At 27.4% G+C, this 1,102-nt stretch overlaps 1 protein-coding gene across 1 annotated transcript; it reads right to left on the reverse strand.

The window, feature by feature from the left end:
• Nucleotides 1-626: 626 nt before the first annotated feature.
• LOC100572028 lies at nt 627-1,096 on the reverse strand. The gene is made up of 2 exons (XM_016807072.2): nt 979-1,096; nt 627-894 (listed from the first exon to the last, which is right to left on the reverse strand). The coding sequence occupies exons 1-2, from the start codon at nt 1,024-1,026 to the stop codon at nt 688-690; spliced, it is 255 nt and encodes an 84-aa protein (XP_016662561.1). The 5' UTR covers nt 1,027-1,096; the 3' UTR covers nt 627-687.
• Nucleotides 1,097-1,102: the final 6 nt, after the last annotated feature.

Genomic DNA, 1,102 nt, shown 5'->3' on the forward strand with positions numbered 1-1,102 from the left:
AGTTATAACCAATTTAAAGTTGGCTAACCTGTGTTGACAATAATTTTTATTTTCCGAATTATTTTATCGCAGGTTTATTTATAAATATTGAATTCATTACTTTATAAGTAAATTTAATATTCAACTAATAATTATCCGTTTATGTTCGATTTAATTGGTGAAAAATGCGGGCGTGTTATTTGGAGTATAATTTGATATAATTTCAAGTTGCTATTGTTGTTTAGTTAGTTGTAGATTTGTCGTCAAATTGTGATTAAGTTCCTTTCGTCTAATCGTCTATGGTGTATACCTACTGAATAGTTAAACTGATAATGGTTAACTGATCAGTTAGCTCCTTGCTAAAAATTCTAGGAAAATTGAAAATAGGTAATGTAACCTGGCCAACAAATTCTACTAATTTCATAATTCTTAAATAACAGTGTGGATAATTATGGCACAAATAAATGTAGAATTTATTATAAAAAAAAAACAATTCCTTATTTATTTTTAAATTATAACGTTTAACAAAAACGAAAAATTAAAATAACGTTTAAAAACTGAATAACCTCAAACGGAAAAAATTGTATAACGTTTTAACGTACAATAACGTTAAACATTAAAACTGTATAACGTTTCAAAGTAAAATAACGTTAAACATTAAAATTATATAAAGTTTAAAAACCCAAAAACGGAAAAACGTAATTTTTTTTAAAATTTAGCCCCGAATATAATCTCCAAGTATTGTGACTTTTTATTATTATTTATTTTATTTTCTCTTTTATTCGCATCCTTAGGTCTTAACAAAGATACTATTTCACCAATTCCTTTTTTATTAGCTCCATAGTATTTCATTTCACTGCAATTTTTGAGCCAGTTTTGAATTTTTTCGTAATTTTTCATGTAAAAATCGATAGCCTGAAAAAAGTACGAGAATGCATGTTTAACGTGTGCCCCAAGATATAACAATCATGTGTAATAAAAAAATCGTGAAGGAAATACATCAATGGTCGAAATGGAAGCGAGCAAAGCGAAATCAGCCACAGTCATTATCTCTCCGGCTGCCCAGGCAGATTTTTCCAGAGTTTTGTTTAAAAAATTGAGTACTTCGTAGATTTTATCTTCT

Source organism: Acyrthosiphon pisum, chromosome A2, assembly GCF_005508785.2.
Source record: "Acyrthosiphon pisum isolate AL4f chromosome A2, pea_aphid_22Mar2018_4r6ur, whole genome shotgun sequence".
NCBI classification, from domain to species: domain Eukaryota; kingdom Metazoa; phylum Arthropoda; class Insecta; order Hemiptera; family Aphididae; genus Acyrthosiphon; species Acyrthosiphon pisum.